The sequence below is a fragment of the Hemiscyllium ocellatum genome, chromosome 20 (assembly GCF_020745735.1).
Source record: "Hemiscyllium ocellatum isolate sHemOce1 chromosome 20, sHemOce1.pat.X.cur, whole genome shotgun sequence".
Lineage (NCBI taxonomy): Eukaryota > Metazoa > Chordata > Chondrichthyes > Orectolobiformes > Hemiscylliidae > Hemiscyllium > Hemiscyllium ocellatum.
In genome coordinates, this window is record NC_083420.1 from 76,013,516 (window position 1) to 76,037,159 (window position 23,644).

Below are 23,644 nucleotides of genomic sequence, written 5' to 3' on the forward strand. Positions count from 1 at the left end.
TCCTGTTCTAGTTCATTAGATGCTCTTTCAAAAGTTTACCTAGGTGTTATGTATCACTGCCAACTCACTTTTTGTTTCTCAGGCACACAGCTTTCCTTTACTATGCATTTTAAAAAATTTGAAAAAAAAGATGCAAGGAGAGACATTCTGCAATGTAAGGAGGTGCTTCTAATCTCCGGGTCCAAGCTGTTTAGTGATATCCACTCACATTCTGAACATAATCACTTTAGTCCTGCTCCATATTAGGTTGCCTAAATGGAATTTAGAAACGCAGATTAGAAATGGGATGTTATTTTGTAAAGTGAGAGAGACGTTGAGTGACAGCAAAAATAAAGTCACTCATTTTGTTGGTTAATAATATGATTGAAGTTCTTTTTAGCTTTATCTGCTTGTAGTGGAATGTAGAATTAAAGGGAGTTAACTTCTAATTGAATATTCTGAATATAATCACTTTGGACACGCTCTGTATTCAGTTGCCTAAATTGAATTTTGAAATGTTTAGTATGAATTACATGTTATTTTGTAGTGGGACAGAGACTGGCAGTGTTCTGGGGAAAAAACTCAATTGTTTTACTAGCTAGTAATATGTTTGAACTTTGATTTTAGTTTTATCTGTTTGTGAATGAATGTAGAAATAATGGGAGTTAACTTCCGAATGAATTTATTTTAAAACAAAATACTTGTAACTATCATGTGAAATAGACCTGAAGGTACTCAATTTTACTTCCACCATTAAAAAAAAACACTCCCAAAGAAGCTATTCAGCAAAATAAATATCCCAAGATGTGTATATATCCATGTTTAAGCGTAACCTGGTAAGTACATGAGCCCATGTGTTGGGGCTGTGCAAGCTGAGACCAGGATCCAGTCTCAGCCTCCAGCAGGAAACCAACAGGCGGAAGCTGTGAGCCTGCCCTTTCCGATGGCCATATAAATCCTAGGCACTGGACCGTAATTCAACACTCCAGGATCGGCTTTGTTTAGAAAGATCTTGACAGAACCGCTTCCCAGAAGTTATCAGAATGATTGTGTCGACAATTTTTCTCAGTTTATTACTGACTTTCTTATCATGTGAGTGTTTTTTTTGTTTCAGTCTGTCTTTGTTGCTGTCTCAATGTTAGTCTACCTCAGGAATGTAAAAGTAATGCTCATGGTTTATTTCTTGTCTTTTTTAAAGGTGTCCAGTCGGAGATTGTTTTGACCCAGCCAGAGGCAAAGACTGGCCATCCCGGAAGCAGCCTGACACTGACCTGTAAAACCAGCGGGTTCGATCTTGGCAGCTATAGCATGCACTGGGTCCGCCAGGTTCCCGGCCAGGGTCTGGAGTGGCTGCTTTGGTACCATAGTTCATCCAGCAATAAATATACACCAGCGATTCAGGGTCGATTTACTGCGTCCAAAGACAATTCAAACAACATTTTCTCGTTGAAAATGACTGACCTGAAGATCGAAGACACCGCCATCTATTACTGTTGGGTATATAGCTGGGGTGCTGTTGATTACTGGGGCCAAGGGACCATGGTGACAGTGACTTCAGGTAAGAACTTTGAACATTCATAATGACTTTTTAAAAACTTTCTATTCATGTGACTAATTTCTGAATTAAATGAAACTCAGATTCTGTGCTGAGTTTGGTTTGGTTTGGATTGATTTTTGTTCAGACTGATTATAGACTTCAATTAAGGCTCAGCAAATAGTTAAAATGGTGATGATGGAGTCATTTGCTCAGTGTATCTCTTTTTTTTGATCAGATGGACATTCTATGTGGCTGGGTTACTTGAAACACCTAATGTCTCTTAATCAGTCAGCTATAAATAATGTTTAATGTCAGTGACACCCTGACTGTGAGTTTTATTATCAACAACAAATGCTACGAATTCAAAGATGTTCAAGATATTACCAAACATGACTAAAATATGCTAAAATATCATTATTCATTTCTTGAATATATGTTCTTACCATGATTATATTTTCTCATTTATTTTGTTAATTTTGTTGATGACAAGCAGGTTAGAAACTGTCATCAAAGTTTCTTGCGGTGCTATATTGCATTCTGTTGATTAGATTCGGAGTTTGTTTTACTTGATTCTGTTGAATTGAGTTGATTGGATTTTGGCGTTGTTTTAGTTGATTCGGGTTGAAGTGTGTTGGTTGGATTCTGACTTTGTTTTTACTTGGTTTTGTTGAATTGTGTTGATTGACTTTTGAAATTGTTTTATTTGATTCTGTTGAATTGAATTGGTTGGATTCTGATTATATTTCATTCAAATCTGTTGTTTTAAGTTGATTGGATTCTGATTTTGTTTTCCTTGTTTCTGTTGAATTGAGTTGATTGGATTCTTATTCAGTTTGTGAAATTGATCTGCGTTTTCATGCTTTCTGAATCGATGTTTTCTTTCTGGTGAGGTGATTGACTCTCTGGATTACTTTTCATTACCAATATTTGTGAAGTTCTTTTGTTTTTCATGAATCATTTCTGCATTCGTTAAACTTATATGACACATTTTTCTCTGCTTGATTGAAAACATGACATCCATTTGTAACGGTCTGAAAAACAACTTAAGGCAGAAACCCAGATGTGTGAGAAATGAAAAAAACCGAGTTTTTAATGGATTGACTTAAAAAAAACTCAGTTCTAATTGTAAATGAACTGACTTTTGTTTTAAGTAGCCTCATTCAAAATAAAATTTGGGACCTAAATCTGAAACTGCAGAATTGATCAGATTACGTAATTGAAACTGACTTAAAATTATAATGTGGTAATATTTGTCCATTCAGTAATTTTGTTTTGACCATGAGGTGATTAATCAATATATGCCTTCAACCCCACTCTACTGTGCACTGCACAAGATTGTCATGATCAGGAAGGGTGTGCAGGTTAGAAATAAATTGAACTATTGCCAGAAACGTTACAGCTTTAAGTGTTAAGTTCCCTCACAAACAAGGTTGCTATTATGACCTGTTATTTCTATTCAATTTAATCATTAGTTTGCTTGATTCTGAGCAGCTTTGTTAGACTTCAATTTGGTTTTATTTGTGAGGTGACATCATGTTCTTGGTTCTGTTGAAAATGTTTGCAGAGCTAGTTCTGCTGCAAACATACCGTGCTGTGATCTGGTGATCGTTATCTGTTGAGGAGGGACTGTGCTTGGGTAACATTAAATGTGTTATATTTGGGAAACCGTTTCTGGTTTCTAAATTGTTTTTGCAATGTTAACACGGTTGGTGACAGTGAACTGCTCTTTCCTCATTCAATGCAATCAGCATGCGAGTTAAAATTTCATAAAGTCTATTATAAAGTGAAAGGCAAATCGCACAGGTTTTAGAAATGAAGGGAAAACAGATACCTTCAGGTGCTATTTTTACTTAAAATAAATAACTAAGGATTAATCTAATCCATGCTTTACAATCCAAATTCGAAACTCAACTATCTAGTTCAATCACAAGGTCTGTCTTTAAGCAGTTTACAAGTCATAGAGAAATATAAATAGAATTTCAAAAGTCTAATGTTCTAATAGTTCTTGCTCTTGAGCAAAAATGCCATGACTGTGCTATAATTGATCAAGAAACACCTTTCAATTCCCCTGTACACTACATACATATTTTCCTGGCTGGAAAAGATCATTGGCAAAGACCATTTGGAAATTCTGCTCAATTCTATGAAGAACAGATCAGTTTCACTGCTTTGATCAGTTTCACATATAACTTGAGTTAATTAATTGTTATGTCCCTGATTAAACTGGATTTGCAGGATAAAAATAAAACATTAACTGAATTATTTAACCTGCACAGTGCTTTAGGTGTTCCCAATCTGTGCATGTTAAATAAATAGTTACATATTACAACAAAATATCAACTGAAGAGTCATTCTTCGGGAAACAATTGCTATAGTGAATTATGTGACCAACCAAATTTCGAATTAATTAAAGTAATCCACTCATCAACTCCAGGGCAGCATGGTGGCTCAGTGATTGGCATTGCTGCCTCACAGCGCCAGGGTCCCAAATTTGATTCCACCCTCGGGTGACTGCCTGTGTGGAGTTTGCACATTCTCCCTGTGTCTGTGTGGGTTTCCTTCGAGTGCTGTGGTTTCCTACCACAGTCCAAAAGATGTGCAGGTCAGGTGATTGTGCAGTTTAGCACAGTCATAGTGTTCAGGGATGTCTAGGTTAGGGTGCATTAGTCAGGGGTAAATATAAATTAGGGGGAATGGGTCTGGGTGGTCTACTTACTGTTCAGAGGGTCAGTGTGGAATTGTTGGGCCAAATGGCCCGTTTCCATACTGTAGGAACTCTCCTCTTAAAACCATGGGAGTACTTGCTGCAAACGCAGAAAATTCATTTTACATCGATGTGTTCAGGCGTATGCAGAGTTCACAAATTTGCAGAAGACATGAACTAGAGGATAACAGAGCACATTGTTTATTCAAACACTGAAAATAGAGTAATATTTATTTTAATTAATATACTTGATCGATTTATTGCAATGTAGCGATCTGAAGTAATCTGCTCACATTAGTTCAGTGTGACAATCATTTAGATTAGATTTCCTGCAGTATGTATCAGGCCATTTGGCCCAACAAGTCCACACCGACCCTCTGAAGCATAACCCACCCAGACCCATTCCCCTACCCTATATTTACCCCTGACTAATGCACCTAACACTATAGACAATATAGCATGACTAGTTCACCTGACTTGCACATCTTTGGATTTTGGGAGGAAATCCACACAGACACAGGGGAGATTGTGTAAAATCCACATAGGCCGTCACCTGAGGCTGGAACCGAGCCTGGGTACCTGGATCTGTGAGGCAGCAGTGCCCACATTTACTTAGACATCCGTTAAAGTGGGCAACTCCAGACAGAAGCATGTTTTCAATTCATACCTTTTTCAACATTTTAGTTCATTACAAGCAGTAAACAAGAAAATAACCTTGCCCTAATTCCTTCAACAGAAATGCTTTCCACACTGGAATGCAGTATTGTTTATGCAGTGCATGCAAAATCTCCACAATTCGAGGAACGTTTTAAGAATATGTAAAAATAATTTAGAGAATAATCCATTTCCTCCAGATCTGTGCTTTAATTGGCGATATTTCCCACCTCAATAATTTTGTTAAATACAATGACTTATTAAGTTTATGAACTCAGTGGTTATTTATGTTCATTGTGAACACATTCTCGTTCACATTAATCCACTGGTTAGTTCCTCTGATGAATATTCAATTACAGTGAATATATTTGATGTGAGGAGTTGAGCAATGTATCCTCTGGGATTAAGTCTGTTGTACAGTTTGTTTCAGTGCTATCTCTGACTAACTTGTCCACGGTCCTGACCATTTATAAATTGTCCAGTTCGGATACCTGAATCTCAGACAGTTCAATTTTATCTCGCGCTTCAAAACCACTTTTATCTGCCAGAAATACAATATTTGATTAGGTGCCTCAGAATTGAGAGCCCTGACTAAGTTGTTCCAATCAGAACGAACGTTTCAGGATCAAAAGGCAGATAGCAAGAGATTTGAAATTGGTTGTTGACAACAAGAGATATTTGATTGAGCGAGGCAGAGGGAAATATGCTGCAGATTTTCTTTGTGCCTCAGTTATGCAGGAGATGTTTCGTGGCACTATGTAAAATCAGATTTTTTTTTGCATCTTATTATTTGAAAACTTATTATCAGCAATGGTCTTATTACACTTCAAAACATTATAATCTTTTTCAAACTAAGTAGACCGTCTGGTGCAGCAACATTCACAGGGGAAAGAGGAAGGGAGTTCGAGGTTGGAATCTAGTGACAGTGAATTGATGGCAATGCAATTCCTAGTTTTATTGCTCTGTAGTTCCCATCGAGTTTGAACAATTTGGAGCAGCTGTCAAAGTATTCTTGGATAAACGTTGAAATGTTACTTCCATTGTACTAACATTCTGGAACAATCCCTGGTTGTTGGAAGGTGTTAATAACTAACATGGTTTATAAACTGTCAAAACAGGTGAGCTGTGTTCTCCGTGATAGTGTCGAGCTCATTGTGTTCAGGTCTGTTGTGATGTTGTGGTAGGGTCCCTGATTCTGTGTCAGGTGGCCTGTGTTCACTTACAACCTGTTAGAGAGGTATGTAACACCATCTCTTATCAGGTTACTTCAGTACAAGAAAGCAGATTGAGATGTTTGGGTGTTTGTTGGAATTCCACTCACAGAGGCCAGTGAAATCTATTCAATCGCTGTCCTGACTTGTGTCTCTTAGATATTAAACAGAATTTTGGTGGTTAGCAGCTTTTTCCAGATCAATATTTGTTCACAAGCTTTTGGGCATCGCTAGATGGGGTTAATGGAGTAAGTGCTCAAAGAAATCCCAGCTTTTGACTTGCTGTTCTAACAATATCATTTATAACTAATCCCGAATGAATCATTTTCAAAGTATATTTGATGAGATTTTGCTTAGGCTGTTTTACTTTATATTAAACCAGTGCTGTAGCTGAATTTGATAGTTCAGTACGGTGGGGGTTCCGCTGAATCCAACACTTGCAGCAGCAGATGGTGATAGCTTTTCAGTTGGTCTTCCATTGCTATCTCAGACCGTCCAGTACCTCTGCTAAGAATCCTTTTTCCAACAGGAGTCAAGCCAACGGAATCAGTGTTTATCTCAACGGGTGTGAGCTCTTGTGCCAAAAACATGAAAACAATTTGGTGAAGAGGGGGTCTCTGGATGGGAAAGGTTAACCTTGCCTTCTCTCCACAGGAGCTGCTAGACCTGCTGAGTTTCTTCAGACGTTTCTGTCTTTATTTTGGTTTTCTAGCATTTAAAGTTTGTTGTTTCATTGAAAAACGTTCTGTTCGATTAAACACGTTCTTCAGAGAAAAGATGCATTTGAATAAATTGCGAATGTTCAGAGATATTATTGAATTTGAGTGCCCTGATCTCGAGCTGTAGTTTCACAAGAAACTATTATGAAGTAACAACACACTGCAGAGTGCAGTGGCTGCTGTAATTGGGTGGAAGTTATTTTGATCACTCAAATAGAGAATGTCAGTGATCCCGTTCAAAATAATCAACAGAAGTTTTTTTTAAAGCATGTGTGAAACAATTAATTTATCGAAATATTTTAATCAGAAGTATTCACGGCCAGTGCTAGCTTAATGAATGACACAATGATAGGAAGGTAGGAACAAGAGGAGGGCACTCAGCCCCTCTAGTTGTTCCCCCACTTACTTAGATCATGGTGCATCTGTGAGCTCAATCCACAGGTCTCCCTTTGGCTAAAGCTATTTAACACCTTTGTTTAACAAGCAAAAACTATCCCAGATTTACTGATTCGACTGCCCATAACAAAGGGAGACACCATTTCTGAAAGACATTCCTGTGAGTACTGTGACACAATGAGGCTGGAATTAATTGCTCATGAAAGTTTAAATATCTGACAATTTCCAATTGAAACATCCCAATCATCATATTTCATTAATTTAACACTATACTTCCCTGGAATCAAGAAATATAATGTGTGATTGCCTTGCTAAAAATGAGGAGAAAGTGAGGACTGCAGATGCTGGAGATCAGAGCTGAAAATGTGTTGCTGGAAAAGCACAGCAGGTCAGGCAGCATCCAAGGAGCAGGAGAATCGACGTTTCGGGCATGAGCCCTTCTTCAGGAAGGGCTCCTTGGATGCTGCCTGCTCCTTGGATGCTGCCTGACCTGCTGCGCTTTTCCAGCAATACATTTTCAGCAGTTGCTAAAAATGAGGGAAGCTTCATTCCTATTATATGATTAAGAAATAGCTCTGTTCATTCAGTGAAAACACAGTCAAATCACTCAAAAGGAAACCATGATTTGGAGATGCTGGTGTTGGACTGGGGTGTACAAAGTTAAAAATCACACAACCCCAGGTTATAGTCCAACAGGTTTAATTGGAAGCACACTAGCTTTTGGAGCGACGCTCCTTTATCAGGTGATAGTGGAGCGTCACTCCGAAAGCTAGTTTTCTTCCAATTAAACCTGTTGGACTATAACTTGGTGTTGTGTGATTTTTAAAAAAAGGAAACCATGTCATCTTGTGTAGACACACAAGTGCCTCAAATAATTTTCAATTCTTCTAGTGGTTGTTTGAATCTCTAGACAGGTGTGGAAGTGTCAGACTTTTTATATCGCCTTGAGAAACCAGTTGTCATCAGTCTATTTGAATTGCTGAAGTTTGTGTGGTATTAGCATATTCACAGCGCTGTTAGGAAGTGAGTCCCATGGCTGTGATTGAGGAAGAGGAAACGGGCAGGGAAATAGTTGAGAGTTAAGTTGAAGTCTGATTTGGAGGAAAGCTTTACATGCATGTGTGCCCTTATCCTCAAGGATCACAATTTTGGAATATGCTGCCGAAGGGACATGTCAGCATGCAAAATGGAAGCTGAAGAAGGCATCTCGGCCTCTCTAGAAGGCTATTCCATTCATGGGGTCATCATTAATCTTGCTGCTCATCAATCTTCCCAACACACTGATAACATTGAACCTGATTTGTTTACTGTTCAACACAAGAATGGTGAATTCGTTTGGAATTCTCCACCACAGAAATTCATAGATTCAAGACTCATAGATTCTTGAAAGCGTTGTCTCAAGTACCTAGTGTGTTGAAGGTGTTTGGCGCACGTACCTTCATTGGTCAGAGCACTGAGTGCAGGAGTTAGGGCTTCATGTTGTAATTGTCCAAAACATAGGAATGAACTGCCAGAGGAAGTGGTAAATGCAGAGATCGGTCCCACATTGAGAAGACATTTGAACAGCTACAGGAACTGGATCGGTCTGGATGGATATGGACCAAAGGCAGGCAAGTGGAATGAGTTTAATTTGGGAACTCTGGTCAGCATGGATGGGCTGGACCAAAGGAACTGTTTCTGTGCTGTACGACTTTATGTCTCACTGACTTTATGGTGGATAGGCTCAAAGTTGGAACGTGGTGAGCAAGTGAGGGGCTAGATTGGGCATGTGGGAGAGTTTGGGCTGGTAGGCTGGTAGGCTGGCTGCTGGGTAAGCTTGCGTGCACTCTGTCTGGCAAGGCGGCATCAAGGGAAATGGTAATGGTCACAGGATAATTTGGTCGAATTGTGCTTGCTAGGTGAGGGGTAGTTTGAGCTGAAATGCAGGAGGTCTGTCTTTGCCAGGCTGGTTTATGGAGAGGTGGTCAGGATGCCAGGCTGGTTAGTGTAGAGATGGGCAGAGTGCCAGGATGTTTCAGGGGGTGGAAGGTCACTGTAATGAAGTGACAGGTGGACGTGTTGTCAAAATGCAAAGCTCGGAGTCTGGCAAAATGGTAGGTTGTAAAGCACAGATGCCAAAGGAGCTAGGATGCAATGTGCACAGGTTGTCTTGGGTAAGATGAGAGGTCAGTGATCAAGGGCTGAGGTCATGTCTTGGGTAGTGGGCTTTTGTCAGAGTTTGTGAAAATGATGGTGTCAGGTCCAGTCAGGGCCAGGTTCACCATGGACCAGGTACAGGGTGGCAGGAGTGTAAATGACTGAAAGGAATTGAGATCATATGTCCATCTGGAATATAGAATATAGAACATTACTGTGCAGTACAGGCCCTTCAGCCCTCGATGGTTCCACAGGTCAGTGTAAAAATCTGAAGCCTATCTATCCTACACTATTCCATTTTCATCCATATGTTTATCCAATGACCTTTTAAATGCCCTTAAAGTGGGCGAGTGTACTATTGTTGCAGGCAGTGCGTTCCATGCCCCTACTACTCTCTGAGTTAAGAAACAACCTCTGACATCTGTCATCTATGTCCTCTCCTGCTAGCCATCACTATTCAAGGAAAAAGACTTTCACTGTCCACCCTCTGTTTATCTTTTATGTCTCAATTAAGTCAACCTTCTTCTCTCAAACAAAAACAGCCTCAAGACCCTCATCCTTTCCTCATTAAACCTTCCCGCCATACCAAACAACATCCTGGTAAACCTCCTCTGAACTCTTCCAAAGCTTCCACATTCTCTCTATAATGTGGCGACCAGAACAGTACACAATACTCCAAGTGCAGCTACACCAGAGTTTTGTACAGCTGCAACCTAACCTCGTGGTTCTGAAACTCAGTCCCTCTATCGATGAAAGCCAGCACAAAGTATGCCTTCTTAACAACTCTATCAAACTGGCTGGCAACTTTTAGGGATCTGTGTACATGGGCACCGAGATCTCTCTGCTCAGCTACACTGTCAATATGGATTGCCTTGGATGTGTTTTGTGTGATAGGGGATTGTGTGTTCCGGGCATGAATGGGTGTATAGCAGGGTGGGGTTTGTCAATGTGAGTGGAAATTTAGGTCTAGGCAGAGTAAGTGCAGTGGTTAGTCTGAGAGATGAGGTTTGGTGGTGAACTGCGTATCAGTTTGATAGTTATTAAAGTTAAAGATTACTTGTTCATTTCTCAAATCATATTTACATAAATACTCAGCTGTAACACTCCAAAGTCTCTGAACCTTAATGGTCCTCCATTTTTCAGAGGCCTCCAGAATTCAGATAATTGTAAATTAGATGTTTCAACTTCCAGCCAATTGGCCTGAGTTCAGCCGTGACAGCCATCCTCCCCGTCCCAGTGCTCAGCTCCTGCCTGTGCTGCTGCTGCTGCAGTGACCTTCCTCCCAGAGAGAACATTCTGTCTTACATTGATAAGTGAGGAAGGCTCACTGGACTTGATTTCCAAGTATGGGGACGGCAAACACGAGGGGACACAACTTTAAAGTGAGGGGAGACAGGTATAAGACAGATAGCAGAGGTAGTTTCTTTACTCATTGAGTAGTAAGGGTATGGAGTGCGTTGCCTGCAATGGTAGTAGATTCGCCAAGTTTAAGTACATTTAAGTTGTCATTGGACAGGCCTATGCATGTACATGGAATAGTGTAGGTGGGATGGGCTTCATATTAGTATGTCAGGGCAGCGCAACATCGAGGGCCGAAGGGCCTGCACTGCACTGTGATGTTCTATGTTCTATGATTCACTCTGATTTCTCTCCGGGGGTACTGCCAGCTGTTGGGTATTTCCAGCAGCACGGTACCTAGTGGGGCGGCACGCTGGTTCCATGGTTAGCGCTGCTGCCTCACAGTGCTAGGGACTCTGGCTCCATTCCAGCCTCGGGTAACTGTCTGTGTGGAGTTGGCACTTTCTCCCCATATCTGTGTGCATTTCCTCCCACAGTCCAAATCTGTACAAGCTGGGGAAATTATGAATGTTGTGTTCAGTGATTGGGAGGTTAGATGCATTAGTCAGGGTTAACCGTAGCATAATAGGGTAGAGGAATGGGTCTGGATGCGTTTCTTTTCAGAGGGTGGGTGTGGACTTGTTGGGCCAAATGGCCTGTTTGCACACACTGTAGAATTTCAATGAACCTGCATTTCCTTGGTTTGTATTTTGTGAAACTTCTCTGCTCTTCACAGCAATCCAATGAAAGTGTCAATTGGTGAGATCTTCAAACAGTTACTGGGGTGGGATCAGGATGTTCTTCTTCCTAAATTATATGGCAATGGTCAAGGTCGAGGGCATGTTTCTCAAGAGGGAACCAATGATCATGATCAGCAACTGGTAGGAAACAAAAATAAACTCCAGTTATGCTGTAGACTTCAGCGGGAGCATACTGGCAAACGGTTACAGCTGAGGATACATTTGAGTAACTGATAAGGTCAAATTAACAGAAACTAACATGCTCAACTGGTCATTCTATTGTAGAGACACCATCTCCCCCCACGCTTTATGGCCTGGTCTCCTCCTGTGAGGAGCACAACACCGGTTCGACAATCTTTGGTTGTTTGGTGATGGACTATTCCCCTGACGTCACCAAGGTAACCTGGAAGAAAGGTGGGGTGCTAATCACGAATGGTGGATTGAAGACTTACCCATCAGTGAGAAACAAGAAGGGAACCTACACCCTGAGCAGCCAGTTAACCCTGCCCGGGTCAGCGGTAGATTGCCCCAGCAAAATCTACTGTGAGGTTCAACACAGCGGGTCACACAAGAGCAAAGAAATGCCATGTCCAGGTACGTATTGTGGGAACTGAGATAAACAGAGCATCTGGCATTAATATGAATAAGGCATTATTTATAACCATTTTCACAGAATCCCCTTATACAGCACAGGAAAAAGGCCCTTTGATCCATCCAGTTTACGCCTATCAATAACAGCCACCTAACTATTCCAGTCTCATGTGCCAGCACATGATCCATTGCCTTGTGTGACTTGCCCTTGCAAGGATGCATCTCAATACTTCATACTTATTATGAGAGGCTCAGTCTCTACATGACTTATAGGTGCTGAGCTCCAGGCTAACACCACCCTCTGTTTGATTTTGTTTTCCCCTGAGATCCACTTGGAACCTCCTGGCCTTACCTTCACCCTGTGCCCCTGAGGCATTGATCTCTCCATCAAGGGGAAAGGTTTCATCCAGTTTACCCAGTCTATGCCTAAAATAATTCTAGACATCATGATAATCTTCTCCCTAATTCTCCTCTGCTTCAAGGAAAACTCCTGTCTATCTCATCTAGTTTCATAACTAAAACCCTCCAACCCAGGCAAGATCCTGGCAAATCTAATCAATACTGCCTTCAGTGTAATCACATTCCTTCGATAACATGCACACAACGCTTCAGTATGGCCTAACCAGTGTTCTATTAATTTCCAGTATCATCTCCCGATTCTTCATTGTCAATGTCTAGGCTAATAAAAGCAAATATCCTCCCACCTTCTTAGTCTCTTTATCCAGACGACACAGTACTATAGGGGATCGGTGGGTACATGCACCAAAGATCCTCAGGCCTTTCCAGGGTTCCACCATTCAAAATGTCATACCTCACAGATTCTTCTGCCGAATTACATTACCTTACATTTATCCAGAATAATTTCCATTTGCAACTTCTCTTCACATACAACCAACCCTTTTATATCCTCCTGCAATCTAAAGCCATAATGCTCATGACTTACCAACATGACAGTTTTCATTTCATCTGTGAATTCGCTGGTTAGTCCTCCTAAATTTGAGTCTCAATCATTGGTATGTAAGAGAAATAACGTGGAAATCAACCCCAATCCCTACAGAACACCAGGAGACATAGATTCCCAGTCACCCAGACACCCGATGACTATTATCCCCTGCTCCCATCACTCAGCCAGTTCTCGATCCAATCTGTCAAATTAACTCGGATCCCATTGGCTCTGATTATTGCTATCATCTGGACATCGAGTTATCTCTCTGAAAACTACTATCAAATTGTTACACATGACTTTCTCTCAATAAAACTATGCTGAAAATTGTTGATTTATCTTCCAAATGAAGACTAATTTCACTTTTCAATCGTTTCCCTACCACTGAGACTAGCTTGACAGATCTGTGTTTTCATTATTTATCCCTTCCTTTGTCCTGCGTAACAGTGCAACGTTGGCTGATCTACACTCACTTGGCACAACTGCTGTGGCCAGACAGTAATTCTAAATTATTGTTAGCGACCCAACTATTTCATCCCTTGCATCGCTCAACCGCTTGGTATACTTTTCATCTGCCCTGGAAATATAACCACTTTTCATTTAGCAAGACAACACAGAACATCACGTCATGTGTCCTAATTTCTGAAAGTACATCACAACACACCTCCATGATTTCTGTCCCCACATTGTCCCTCTTACTAGTGAACACTGACACAACACATTCGTTTTGACCACAACCTAATCCTCCGGCTCCACTCCAATAATAACACTTAATGGGCATTACTGTTTCCCGAATAATTCTTTTATTATGAATGAGCCTGTAACTTTTAAAAATATTTTCCTTTATTTTGACTCCTATTATTTTCTCATGGTCCCTTTTGCTCTTCTAATTCCTTTGTCTTTCAAACTCCCCCTTGCACGTTCTGTACTCCATACTAATTTCTATTGTTTTGAGATTTCAATATAGACAGGAAGCCTCCCTTGTTTCTCCTTATCTCACCCTCCATGCCCTTTGGTGTCCAGAGCAGCTACATTCTTGGTCCCATTCAGTGGCTTCCTGGGAAATGTCCTCCCTATGATTTTCCTGTCTCTTTCTTAAATGTTTCACACTGCTCTGACTCAGATTTACCAATAAGTGTCAGCTTCCAGTCCACTCTGGTTAAGTCATTACCTGATCTTACTAAAATTGTCCTTCCCCTTTTCAGAACTTTGGGCCAATGTCTATTCCTTTGCAGTACAATCTGAAATCCAACTGATTTACGATCACTGTCTGCAAAGTGCACCACCATTGATGTTTTACCCACTGGGTCGACTTCATTCCCAAAAGTTAAATTCAGGTTCACCCCTCTCTTGCAAGGTCTGGATTAAAATTCTCTGTATTAACACATACTTTGTTTAAATATTCTCCTGGGGGCATTTTCAGAATTGTGCTCCCTCTAAACGTTTGACAAAATGAATATCCAAGCCTATGCTGAGGAAGTTAAAAACCTCTTTTCTCATTCCCCTATTTAATTTACATATCTCTGAAATTTATCCATGTATTTGCACTTGGTCTTTTGGATGTATAGTAAGGTCTATCGTGCTCTCCCAGTAGTTATGTTTGCTGTATTTTGGTTTTGAAGTACTGTCCATTTGCCTTTGTTCGAGGAGGTATCTATGATTTCATTTCTCTTTACAGCCTAAAATACTCTTGTCAGAATTGTGACAGAAGCAACATTCCGTGCCGCAAACCCCTGCCCCCATCCTTTTCCATCTTTCCCTGTCTCGCCTGAAGGCACTAAATCCTGGAAAATTGAATAGCCACTCCTGCCCCGCTCTCAATATGTCTCCGTGATAGCAACAGCATCATTTCCTCATTTATGTCGGTAATTCATCTGCCTTGATCATCAGACTCTGTCATTAAAACGAATACCATCCAATGTTGCTATCTCCCTTCTGATGTTACCGGCCTATAGTTTCTATGCCTCCTTGACTCCCTTGCTGTGTCCTATAATTTTAGCCTTTCACATTGTCCTGATGATCTTTCTGTGTGGATCCCAGCTTCTCCAGCACTCTGCACAATTATGATTCTTGTATCCATTAATCACAAGAAACCTTGATATATGAGAACTGATTGTATTTGTTATGAAATTCATCAGATAATTTATGCGATGTGTTTCCTAAAGGTACAGGTCCTCTCCCACCAACTCTTCTCCTAACTGTGAGCTCCAGTGAAGAAATCGCAAGCAGCAAGTTTGCAACTGTCGTTTGTTCAATCATCGATTTCCATCCGAAGGCAATCAACGTGACTTGGTTGAAAAATGGCCGACGCTTGGATTCTGGCTTCATCACGTCTCCCGTGTGTGAGGCGAACGGGAACTTCTCGGTGACGAGTCGGCTGATGGTCCCTTATGGTGAATGGTACAACAGCGCAGTCTATACCTGCCAGGTCACTCACGAAGAGAACATTCAAAGTAAAAACATCACCGCACTCCAGGGTAAGAGACACATACTGAGAGAGCTACAAATCACTCTGAACTCTGATGTGAATCAAACACACTAATTTATCAGGCGTAGTAAACAGCACGGTACAGCTTCTCGTTTCCCAGCATGTCACGTGTCTCATTTCAGTTTGAATGTTACATTAGCATTGCTCATAATTCAACATTTTGGCAAGTCAGAAAAGCATGTTTCCTCTCTGTTGAAGATAGATATATAGACAGTGAGCTTTGTTAAATAGTTTGTTAAATAGTTTGTTGCCTGACCATGCTGGGAGAAGCATTCAGAGTGATGAATCCTTGCCTGGTAGTGGCTTCAAGGATAAGTTTGGGGGTGGAGGGGGGATATTGGAGAGATATCTAATTGAAACATAGAAAATACTGAGAGACTGAGGTCGAGTGAATGTAAATAGATGTTTTGACTGGTAGGCGAGACTAGGACCCAAGGGCACAGTCTCAGGGTCAAAGGGGCACCGTTTAGAACTGAGATGGGGAGGAATTTCTTCAGCCAGAGGGTGATGAATCTGTGGAACTTGTTGCTGCAGAGGGCTGTGGAGACCAGGCCATTGTGTATATTCAAGCCAGAGATGGATCGGTTCTTGTTTAGTGTGGGGAGAAGACCATAGAATGGCTTTAGCCCAAATCTCGATTTTCCTGCTCGTCGGATGCTGCCTAACCTGCTGTGCTTTTCCAGCATCATTCTGATCTAAACTCTGGATTGGCCGAACAGCCTTATTCTGATCCTCTATCTTATGATGTTGTGGTCTCAAAATGACGTGGTTAAAATATGCAGTGACCCTAACTTGAAAATAAATCAAAATGCGTTCAATGCTTCACTCCCTGATCAGGAATGACCTGTTGGCCTTGGACATTGTACGACATCGATTTTTATCTGGTACTGAGCTCTTTAACTTCATTTATGGGATCAGACCACAGACCAAGTGGGTATCACATTTGATGAACTGGGATAAACGTGATCTCACTGAGCCTCTTTAAGATGCTCTCTGTAAGTAGTGGATGAGGCAGGAGAATAAATTCTGGTAAGAATGCTACAATAGGGATGAATGAACGAGGAACTCGAGACAGGCTGATTTAGCCCGGTTTGGGGTGGCGATGTTTACACAGTGGGTAGTGGATGTCTATAAAATTAGTGTACATTTCCATCACGTTTGTAGATTAATTTAAGACGCTTTTGTTTGTTTTTTTGTTCTCCCCTGCTCTATGAAGAAATTAAAAAATGCAGCTTGGTAAATAAAGTGAAAGTACAGACCAGTCATGAACTAACTGAATGGAGGGAAAGACTTAAGGAGATGGGTGTCCTTCTCGATATCCAATGCTGTACTCAGTGCCTTGTTTTCAGATCTACTCCAAACTCAGCCCACGAGGAACAATGACATAAATTAGAGAATGACATCACACCAATAACGCAAAGTATTTTTGATCACGTTAAATATAATGAACAGAATTTCCATGGATATTCACTGCTCCTGTAGCACTTTAGAACTCTGCAAAGAGAATAATTATTATTTCTTATAATTTGTCCAAAATTTGGGATGTGATTTGTCAGTCAGCATGACCAGCAGCACTTGCACCTAAGGGTTATGAACATGGAAATGAACTCATTATATTCAGATTACTCTTGTCACAAGTATCAATAGATGGTCTTAAGTGAGAGACAAACTCTGAAAGAAAGGTAATTCCATGGGTTACATCATGGTATCTTCGATGATTTTACTTTTTTCACAGCTTTCACTTGTTACAAAGCCAGTGTTCTTTCGGAATAATTACACAGGGTATGTCATAGGTAATCACAAATGCTTTCACAAATCAAAATACATCAACAATAGTAAGCATTGTTTCAGCAATGGTTGGAGTTGCCATTTTGAAGGTGGTGTCTTCACCCTGTGAAGAAGTAATCTGAAGATTGGGTGTTTGTATCATAAAGGGGCATTTTTCATTGACTTTGATTTTTGTTTCATAGAAGATACCGAGTGCCACCCTAACACCGTTAAAATCCTCCCACCGCCAGTCGAACAAGTCTTACTGGAGGCGACGGTGACGTTAACCTGCGTTGTGTCCAATTTTCCATCTGGAGTCAGCGTCACCTGGAAACATGAAAAGAAGTCTCTGAAATCAGAGATTGCTGACCAGCCTGGACAGAATCCCGACAGCGTGATCAGCAAATTAGACATTTCTACTGAAGCCTGGCTGAGTGGTGTTACTTTTGAATGTGTGGTGTACCATCAGAATCTACCGACTCCGCTGAGAGACTCCATCCACAAGGAGAAAGGTGAGCGGTGAGATTAAAACACACAGCATCCCATGTGTAATCCAGATCCAGTTACATCAATGGCAGGCTTTGATTGGTAATGAACAAACACCGTTGGGAGCATTTATGATGCATCTGAAGGCAGGATAACTAAGTAGCTGATTAAGAAAAAGATGGACCAAAGGATATTGTATTCTGATTAAGTCAGATAAGGTGGGAAGAAACCTGGGTTGTGATGTCACCATCAGCAATGACAGTTGGACAGAATGCCCTTGTTGTGGGCTGGAAACATGGAGGCAACTTTCACATTAAACTTTACTTTTTTTACTGAACAGAATGTGTACTCTTTTAGAAAACGAAAGTGAATAAATCCCAAATTAAAAATGGCATATTTTAATATTGAGTGAAATTGTGATATTGGTTCAGGATGTTTTTGATTGATTTATATTTGTCTCAAATATTCTGCAGTGATTAATCCGCTGGAGCCATCAGTGTCGGTCCTCCTGCCACCAACAGAAGAAATCTCCGCTCAGAGGTTTCTCTCCCTCACCTGTTTAGTGAGAGGTTTCTCCCCCCGAGAGATCTTCGTCAAGTGGACAAACAATGACCAGCCGGTGAATCCCAGTAACTACAAGAACACCGAGGTGATGGCAGAGAGTGACAACACTTCCTTCTTCATCTACAGCCTGTTATCCATTACAGCGGAGGAGTGGGCCAGCGGTGCTTCTTACTCCTGTGTGGTGGGACATGAAGCGATTCCATTGAAGATCATCAACAGAACAGTCGATAAATCCAGCGGTAAACCGAGTTTCGTAAACATTTCACTTGCACTGATGGACACTGTTAATTCATGTCAATAAAAATCTCAAAGTTGCATTTAATAATTCAACAGAAGTAATAAAGTTTCTTTTTCCTCCAGTTGTGAGTTAAATACTGAATGTTTCTCACTCTGACTTACATTCCATCGGTGTAGTTAAAGTGGGTTATTAACAGGTCTAGGACAAGTGTCTTGTGCAGTTAATGTTCTCTGCTCAGATACACCCTGGGTCAGAGACAGAGTAAAGCTCACTCATTGCAGGATTCCGCCAAGTCCCTTGTCCATCTTAAATCCCTCTGTGACAAAATCTGACAATGTCCATTTTATGTCAAGGGTAGAGCACGAGTTTTGAACTTGGTGTTCTTGATTCCCCTGATTGGACATTCTTATAAAATTCATGTCAGTTTTAAACTGCCACATTGCACCAATTGGAAATGTAAATTTAAGACACTTTAAAATTAAATTTGATTGGAACATACCAATCGTAAAGAGTGCAGAACAGTTTGAATGTAACCGTTGTTTCTGGGGAACTGCCAGGGATCTTGCGCCAGCGCATGAGTTGACAGAATGTAGCTTCACTTTCACACCAAAGAGAATCGACAGATAAGTTGTCGTGGAGCAGAGGGGAGGGGAACGATGAATGATCTGTCCTCTTGCTCCCTGTGCAGAGTTTTCATGGTAGATGTCCTCTGTAATGTAACCCAGTTACTAACAGGAACAGTCAGCTTCTTGCTTACTGTCCAAAGATTGAACATTTCCATGCAAAATAATACCTTTGAAACATGTTGGACACGCTTGGCTCTGTTAACAAATGATTAACATTGATTCCCCTAATCCAAAACTGGTGTTTGCATTGTCCCGGTTTGAATTCTGTAGTTTTGTCTCAGTTTACTGGAGCACATGGGATCAATTCTGGTATTCGAATACCTGGTATCATTTTGTTTCACATACAGAACACAAGTAGACATTTTCTAATAAACATATTCAGAAATGTTATCTCTGGGGCAGTGGGGATTTGAACTCACGCCTTTTCTCTCAGAGACAGAAATTCTATCACTGCAACAGAAGAGTTGCTCATAAAACGCTTATCTCTTCACGACGATGGGAAATGTTTCCTACAACACCAAGGTCAAATCTAATTATAGGCAATCCATTAAAATTAGAACAATAAATTAGAATAATAAAAATTGCAGTCTGGTATAAGAACAGATACAGAGAGATGATCGCAAATACACACGGAATGACACATATATGGGCTCTCACCTAAAGACACATATTGATGTGCACACTCAAATGTGCATACAGATAAGATGTCACACACGCATACTCGCACAGAGCCACACATGCAAGTGGTACTTGAACACTTACCTAAGCTCATACAAAAACTCACATACACCGAAAGAAAATTATTTGCACAAATGATCAGGGGTACTCACACATAACCATATAGACACACGGTAACACACAAATGGGCATGAATACATATACATTCATACAGCACAATGCATACAGACATACACGCATGAACACACAGATATAAATTCCAAAAAATGTCCTCCCACATGTCAACTCATACAGGCACGTAAGTGCACAGAGATAAACATTAATATCATTATTTTCCCATTTTCAGAATCACAAACATACGATGACAGAGGCAGCTTAATTAGTTATTTTTAAACCACATTGATCAGCATGTATACAATGTCACACGTACACACAAATTCCGAGTCTCACATGCAGACACACAAATGCACAGATCAATAAATAGAGGGGCGTTTATTAAATAAGGATAATGAACACAGGCATCAGCAAGCATCCACAACCACTAACACAAACAAGCTTCTCAGGAGATGGTTTGGGAAAGATTGCCACACAAGCAGACATCATCATATAAATATAAACATCCATCAAAACATGACGTTGCATGCTAACATTTATTAAGCATAACATGAAAATAACCTAGTTTAGGTAGGACCTGAAACAGACACATAAGCACACATTTTAGATAGCACTAATGAAAAGTGAACACTCACAAAGACATTACAAGATAAGCATAGGCAGCAATGAAGTGGCATATTCGCATAATGATGCTTACACAATGTGAAAAGACCAAAATTTCGGTGCACAAACACATGATAACACTAGCAGTAAAGGAACAGGAATATGTTTATTCATGCACAGACTCCAACATGGGCAAGAGTGAAGTAAGAGGCACTCATAACCACATACACAACCATTAAAGGGAAACCAAACACACCAAGCAGTAGGTCAAATAAATTAAGGGACACTTGTACAAAAACTTATTCCTAAATATACAGATCCTACAAACAAAAATATGAAGCAATGTCCTGACTGTGATGTCACTTATATTCACGATTTGCCAAGCAAATTGGTCACCAATACATAAAGGTGAGAATCACATTTGAACTTTTATTCAGTAATTGCCACAATTTTCAACTAAAGTGCTGTCACAGCCTATATTTAAAATATAATGATATAATTAAACTAATCATTCATAATAAGCATTCCTCAAGTAATAATATCCTTAAATAATAGATTAAAAGAAAAATAATTTAAAACATTCTGACATGGACAATGAAGAAAGAACATGTGCAGTCAGTATTTGTAATTTCTTGCTGAGAGTCAATAATGCACTGATGGATACAGATAAGAGTCACACTTGAGAAATACCTGACTGCTTTATGAAGATGTAATGGTCTCTAATTACATGACTTGGATACACATAGATCGATCTGGATCAATAAACGATCTAAATGCGTTCTCTCGGCTTTATATTCATAGATTCAATAGATCGCACTTGGATTGAAGACTATGAGGATGATAACAGCAACATCTGGACAACTGCTTCCACGTTCATCACCTTGTTCTTCCTGAGTATTTTCTACAGCGCTGCCGTCACTCTGGTGAAGGTGAGAATAATCACATCTTTCTCATGCCAAACAGCCCAATATGTTTTGTGAAATCTCTAAGTGTGCCATTGAATAAACATTAAATCTGAAAGTCCCTGATCATAAATATCTGTGTCATTGCTTTATCTCTCTTTTCCAGGTTAAGTGAATGAGTTGTGAACCCCTGTGATTTTCCTGATCTGCTTATCAAGGTCTCTGAATTCCCAATCTACAATCTGTCCTGTTGCTGACTCTCACAGTGAGATCACTTCAGTTTATCAGTGTGTAACTGAGACAATAATTGATGGATTTTCGTTTTTACTTTGATATCTTTGAAATGGTTGTGGTTGGAAGAATTTGTAGCTTCCCTGTTGTTTGAAGCCCATTTGTTTTGTTTTTATTTGTTCCTTACTCAGAATGGTTGCCTACCCTTTCTGATGAGCCTTTGTATTCCCTTTCTTGTGACTGTTACTGATGTACAGAAAATTCCCACCTCACAGCGCATGTGTTCTCATCTCAATGTGGCACCCAGCCATTATATTCACTTCTGTTAGCTTTTACATCAACTTTTTGGATAAAAATGCTTTCTGAAATGGTTAATAAATCTCGAATGAATATGCACTAACCTTGAGTTTGCTTAATTCTTTCTTCAAGGCCAGTCAGTAATCATACATTTTCCCACATCCTACTCCTTTCCCAGCCAAATACTTTCATTTGTTCTGTTTGGTTGTATTTCATTCAGTCATTTAGTTTAATGTTGCGCTGCCATGCCGCCCACTAATATAAATACATCTTTCACACGATATGCCTGATGGAACACTCCAGAGGCAGAATGATTAGAGAACATTTCCTCTTATGCACCAAAGGTCACGGCCTCGGGTCACGTAATGATACAAATGAGGAGCTTTGCTCCACCAGAAGCCTATAAAAGGCAGGCAAAGGAGTTTGAAAGTTTACTCTACACCGTCTAAACTACATGTACTCCCAATGTCCGGACAGCCTGGGTTAGTAATGCATAACTCGCCACCTAAAGCGCCCAACGAAGCATTCATCAGCCAAAAATGTCAACGTTCTGTCAAATAGTCAGACACAACACGTGCACAATCCAAGGGCGGATTCTCAGAACTGGAGTTTTTCTCACACATAAATCTCATGGAGCACAATTCCTGGGATCTATATGACACACCACACCTGTGAAATCCCAGGGAATGAGACTGGGATCTATCTGATACAGGGATATTACTGAACAGCAACCCTCAAAAATAATAAATCAGAGGTCGATGTTGATCAGGCAAGTCAGAGCTCATGAGTCCCTGAAATATTCAGCCATTGGGATCTATATGATGCAAGACGGAGTTGGGAACCAATCATAGCAACTGTTCACAGAGTCTGGGAACTATCAGCAGAGGAGAACATTCTCAATTTCTCAGAGTTGGTGAGGTGTATCATCCCGGGAATAGTGTTGTGAATCAGTCACGCACCCAATCTCATAATTTTGCCTTTTGTCAAAAACGTGGCCCCTGAGACGAGATGCAACATTCCAGGTGAGACAAGAGACTGTTTGATTTCATTTCAACATAATTGCTTTGTGTTTGTTCTCTACGGTGTTATTGATGAAGTAGGGTTTAGTTGCTCTTCTGTCCACGTGTCATGGTACATTCCCTGATTTGTGCACATACACATGGAGGATCCTCTGCTCCTTCACCCCCTTTGGGTTTACCCCCTTACTATTGTATGTTCCCCTGAGTTCATCACAAAACAAAGAAGCACGTCACCCCTCCCTGAGACGGAGATCTATCTGACACACCGATATTAATGAATAACAATCCTCAAAAATGATCAATCACAGGTTGATTTCGATCAGAGAAGACAAAGATCAGAAGTTCTGGAAACCCTGCTGCTTTCCATGTCCTTTCCCACAACCCCTCTGTCAAACTTGATGCTCTTAGCTGTTCTTCCAATATCCTAACATTTTACCTTAAATTGCTGTTAATATTTTTCTGTAATTTTGCATGATGGACCAAAGCACAGGTTGGTACAACAAGGACTCCAAACACTGAACTCTGAGAACGTACACAGTAAGGCAGCCTACATTCTGTAACAGCAAACACCCGTTAACAAATGGTTGGCAAGTACAAAACAGCGGGTGAGATTAACTTGAACTCATCAAAATAAAAGGAAAGTACTCTGGAGGTACAGCGGTGTAGGCAAGAGCTGGGCAGAC

The 23,644-nt window shown here is 40.5% G+C and overlaps 1 gene segment (V, D, J or C); it reads left to right on the forward strand.

Moving 5' to 3' along the window:
• The first annotated feature begins 978 nt into the window (after positions 1-978).
• LOC132825283 (Ig heavy chain C region, membrane-bound form-like) lies at positions 979-21,736 on the forward strand. The segment is given in 8 exon segments: positions 979-1,071; positions 1,178-1,537; positions 11,700-12,008; positions 15,114-15,425; positions 17,407-17,715; positions 18,163-18,492; positions 21,314-21,441; positions 21,581-21,736. Coding segments are annotated over 8 exon segments (1,806 nt in total).
• The last annotated feature ends 1,908 nt before the right edge of the window (positions 21,737-23,644 follow it).